The sequence below is a fragment of the Camellia sinensis genome, chromosome 6 (genome assembly GCF_055761805.1).
Source record: "Camellia sinensis isolate YWXY chromosome 6, ASM5576180v1, whole genome shotgun sequence".
In the NCBI taxonomy this organism is placed as follows: Eukaryota; Viridiplantae; Streptophyta; class Magnoliopsida; order Ericales; family Theaceae; genus Camellia; species Camellia sinensis.
Window position 1 is genome coordinate 72,016,868 of NC_138966.1, and position 4,451 is coordinate 72,021,318.

The 4,451-nt window shown below is 37.7% G+C and overlaps 1 protein-coding gene across 1 annotated transcript; it reads left to right on the top strand.

Moving 5' to 3' along the window:
• The first annotated feature begins 2,893 nt into the window (after positions 1-2,893).
• Positions 2,894-3,304, top strand: LOC145793354 (uncharacterized). The gene has a single exon (XM_082876165.1). The coding sequence runs from the start codon at positions 2,894-2,896 to the stop codon at positions 3,302-3,304; it is 411 nt and encodes a 136-aa protein (XP_082732291.1).
• Positions 3,305-4,451: the final 1,147 nt, after the last annotated feature.

The following is a 4,451-nucleotide window of genomic DNA, read 5'->3' on the forward strand; positions in this document are numbered from 1 at the left end:
CGTTAAATAGGGCGCTCGAGCGGAAGTCCTGTTAAAACAGCTCCCACGCTCGAGCGTTAATTACCCCGCTCGAGCGGACATCAAGTCTGCAAAAAGGTACTGGGAGCTCGCATTTCCCGCTCAAGCGTCAGGTTCCCCGCTCGAGCGGACCTCAAAATTCTGGAAAACCCAGAACTGTGTTCCTGAGCTTCATTTCGACTTTCAACCAACAATTCATGCATGTTATGGCCCAAATTACACATTTATACATGCTAACATGCTACTAATACAAGATTACAACATCAGGAAGCTCAATTTCGTGATTTATCTACATGCATGTCCCAAAATATCTCAAATCCATCACCAACATGCTCAAATTCAAACATTCAAGACTTATACCCCCATGTTTTGTACATGCATGCCCATTTTGACTTCACATTCATTTCAAACAATGCAATTAGTGCTCATTGCTATAAGATTCAACAAAGATATGCTTGCATGTGGGATTACACTACCAATCTTTCACAATTTCACAAATTACATGCTAGATTTTGTGATTCTATAGGAATTCTCTACATGTATGCACATATCAAGCCTCAATTTCAATAAAACCAGCTCAAATCATGCTATTGATCACCACAACTCTTGAACACACAAGATTACACATTAACTCATGGATTTAAGAATTAATGCTTACCTAGAGGCTCAATTCTTCCAATTTATGGTCAAGTCTAGAGTTGCCTTCAAGACTTCCAAGATCCCAAGAGCAAAACTTTGATTTCCTCCCCTCTCTCTCTCTAGTTCGGGTCTCTCCTCCTCTAGAGAGTTTAATCAGCCCCAAAAATGAAATAAAGGGAGGGAGTTGAATGCATAAGGGTCCCATATAATCCCACTAAGCCCCATTAAGTTAATATCACATATTGGAGCACCAATTCGTTAATTAATCAATTTAATCTAGCCCGAATCAGTCTTTCAATTAAATTTCACCATAGGCTCTAAAAATTATGCCAATCACAATGACATAATCAATTTCGGGTTCTGTGGCCGATAAGGCCCTCAATTAAGTTTCCAAAGCTAATTATTCAGACAGATATTCCTACGGTGAACAGATAAAATTTCAAAATCACATAATGGCACACAAAATCATGGTAAACACATAATCATACTCAAATTAAGGACCAATTAGAATATTACGGGATAGGGGTATCACATGTATCTATGTAAGAAGAATGAAGTTTTAAATATTTATGAAATTTGCCATGTATGCACCGCTCAATAGACTTATCTTTATTTTAATATTGCTTTCGCTAAGCCCCGTTATTAATTATTGATGATTCGATTTTGTCTTTGAGGCCTAATAATCTGAGATTATTGACTAGTCATGGCCTAAACCTCTAGAAACAGGCTTGGGTCATGATAGATTGGCATCAGAGCACGGGTTATTATTTCACTCACTGTCCATTTGAGCAGTAAGGTGTCTAGAAAAGATGTAAGGATTGCATTCATATGCATTTCAGTGCAAGAATGAAAGGATTTTTGTAATTGTGTATGTGCATACGTGAGCATATATTTGTGTTTATTATAATACCAAGTTCATATAGATCATGGTGAGAACAAGAGTGGATGAACTGGAGGAGTCTATCTCCACTCGACTTGACTGAATGGAGAGAATGATACATGAAATGGCTAAAAGTTTAAGACAACAACAACAATGGCAACAACAATAACTGCCACCCCTACCTCCAATGCCCATACCACCACCAGTGCAAGATCACAAAGCAGATAACCGAACTATCATACTCACCAAAGAATTCAAAAAGATGAAGCCATCCTTGTTCTACAAGCGAGTAGAACTGCTTAAGGTTGAAGCTTGGGTCTTGGGGATCAAAAAACTGGTTGAAGTGTTTCTATGTACGGAAACACAGAAAGTTCTGTTGGCCGCATTCACTTTAGAGGATGAGGTGAGAAGATGGTGGATGTTAATTTGAATGATAACAAGGAAATTGGATGGGCACGGTTCTTGGAAATTTTCTATGAAAAATACTTTACACAATGTGTTCGGGATAGGAAGGTATCTGAATTTAAGAGATTGAAACAGGGAAACAAGACAATGGCCGAATATGAGGCTCAATTTATCGAGTTGGCACATTTTGTGCCACATATGGTTGACACAGACTACAGGAAAGCTAGAGAATTTGAGGGAGACCCTTGTGATTCAATTCTAAAGAGGATTAATGTACTAAACCTACCAAAGTATGTTGATGTTTTGGATAGGGCACTAATGTCAGAAGCAAACATGGTTGCTCATAACCGAAATTTTGAATGGAGGGGTAAGAGACAAAATTTGAATGTGAACAAAGGGGAAACATCGTCAATGAATAAGAAGGCATAAAGGGAAAAATCTAGCATCTCAACTTAAAGTGGTAACTGAGCGCCTACTTGTCCAGATTATGGGAAGAATCATCAAGGTGTCTGTTATTGGACTACGAGGGCTTGTTTTCAATGTGGAAATGTGGGTCACATGGCGAGGGAATGTTCGCAACCACATCAAGGTGGTAATCGTGGAGCTACAAGTTTAACTAGATCGATACCAATAACAAGGGCTAATGCTACACCGACTACAACAAGAGATAACTTAAGGCAAGGAAGGGTTTTTGCACTCGTTCCAAGGGACACCCAGAATACAGAGACTGTAGTTTTAGGTACACTCTCTATTTGTGGGCAAAATGCTTATGTATTGATTGATTCGAGATCTACACATTCTTTTGTTTCTATGATATTTGCTCATAAACTGAATAGACCATTGGAAACTTTGAGATATATATTATGTGTGTCATCACCATTGGAGGGATCTATGTTGTGTTCATCTATTTACCCTGCATGAAAATTTTTGCTTCGGAATGCTATCTTGGACATGACTCATTTTGATATTATTTTTGGTATGGATTGGTTATCCAAATACTATGCGACTATTGATTGTGTTTCTAAACGAGTAATATTCCGACCCCCGAGTCAAGATGAGTTTTATTTTGAGAGGAAATGTGTGGTTCCCCCACCGTACCTAATCTCTGCAATGAAGGCTCGTAAATTGATTAACAAGGGGTGTCAAAGGTATTTGTGTAGTGTGTTTAGTGTTCAAACTACAGATGCTACCTTAGATAATATTTCAATAGTGAAAGACTTTCTTGATGTGTTTCCAGAAGAGTTGTTGAGACACTTGATTGATCGAGAAATTGAGTTTGTGATTGATGTAGTACCTGGTACTCAATCAATATCTAAAACTCCATACATGTCAACTATTGAAATGAAAGAATTAAAAGTTTAGTTACAGGAATTGCTTGATAAAGGGTTCATTTGGCTGAGTACATCACCGTGGGACGCACATGTATTGTTTGTGAAAAAGAAAGATGGAACACTTCGCCTGTGCATTGACTATCAAGAGTTGAATAAGGTAACCATTAAGAATAAATATCCTTTATCTTAGATTGATAATTTGTTTGATCAGTTATAGGGGGCCTAAGTGTTTTCAAAGATTGACTTGAGATTGGGATACCATGAGTTGAAGGTTAAGGCCAAGGACATCGAGAAAACTGCTTTTTGAACCAATTATGGACATTATGACTTTTTAATCCTGCCCTTTGGAGTCACTAATGCACCTATAGCATTCATGATATTTTGATTTATTCAAGAAGTAAAGACGACCATGAACAACATTTGAGAGTAATCCTTTAAACACTTAGAGAGAAGCAATTGTATGGGAAATTCAAGAAGTGTGAATTTTGGTTAGATGAAATTACATTTTTGGGACATGTCATTAACAGAGATGGTATATCCATAGATCCACAGAAAATTGTGGCGATTGTATAGTGGCCTACCCCAACTAATGTAACAGAGGTCTGAAGTTTTATAGGATTGGCAAATTACTATTGGAGGTTTGTCAAAGACTTTTTAAAGATTGTTATGCCATTGATTCAACTAACCCTAAAAAGGAGAACCATTTAAATAGACACGCCAAAGGGAATCTGCATTTCAAGAGTTGAAGACGAGACTAACTACAGCCCCATTCCTTACTTTACCATCAGGTAGTGAAGGATTTGTAATTTTTAGTGATGCTTCTTACAAGGGTTTAGGTTGTGTCTTAATACAGAATGGCAAGGTGATTGCTTACGTGTCCCAACAATTAAAATTGCATGAGAAAAACTACTTGACACATGACTTGGAACTCGCCGCTGTTGTATTTGCATTAAAAACTTCGCACCACTACCTTTACAAAGCAAAATAGGAAGTGTATATAGATCACAAGAGCTTGAAGTACTTATTTACACAGAAAGAATTGAATATGCGACAAAGGCAGTGGCTTAAAGATTATGATTTGTAAATTCAATATCATCCGGCTAATTCTAACACCGTAGCTGATGCACGTAGCAGAAAGAATATGGGGACTTTAGCATGTTTGCTCACCGACTGAAGAG

What these genes read in the sequence shown, in the direction of transcription:
- LOC145793354 (XM_082876165.1), top strand. Translation starts at nt 2,894, where the DNA reads ATGACTCATTTTGATATTATTTTTGGTATGGATTGGTTATCCAAATAC.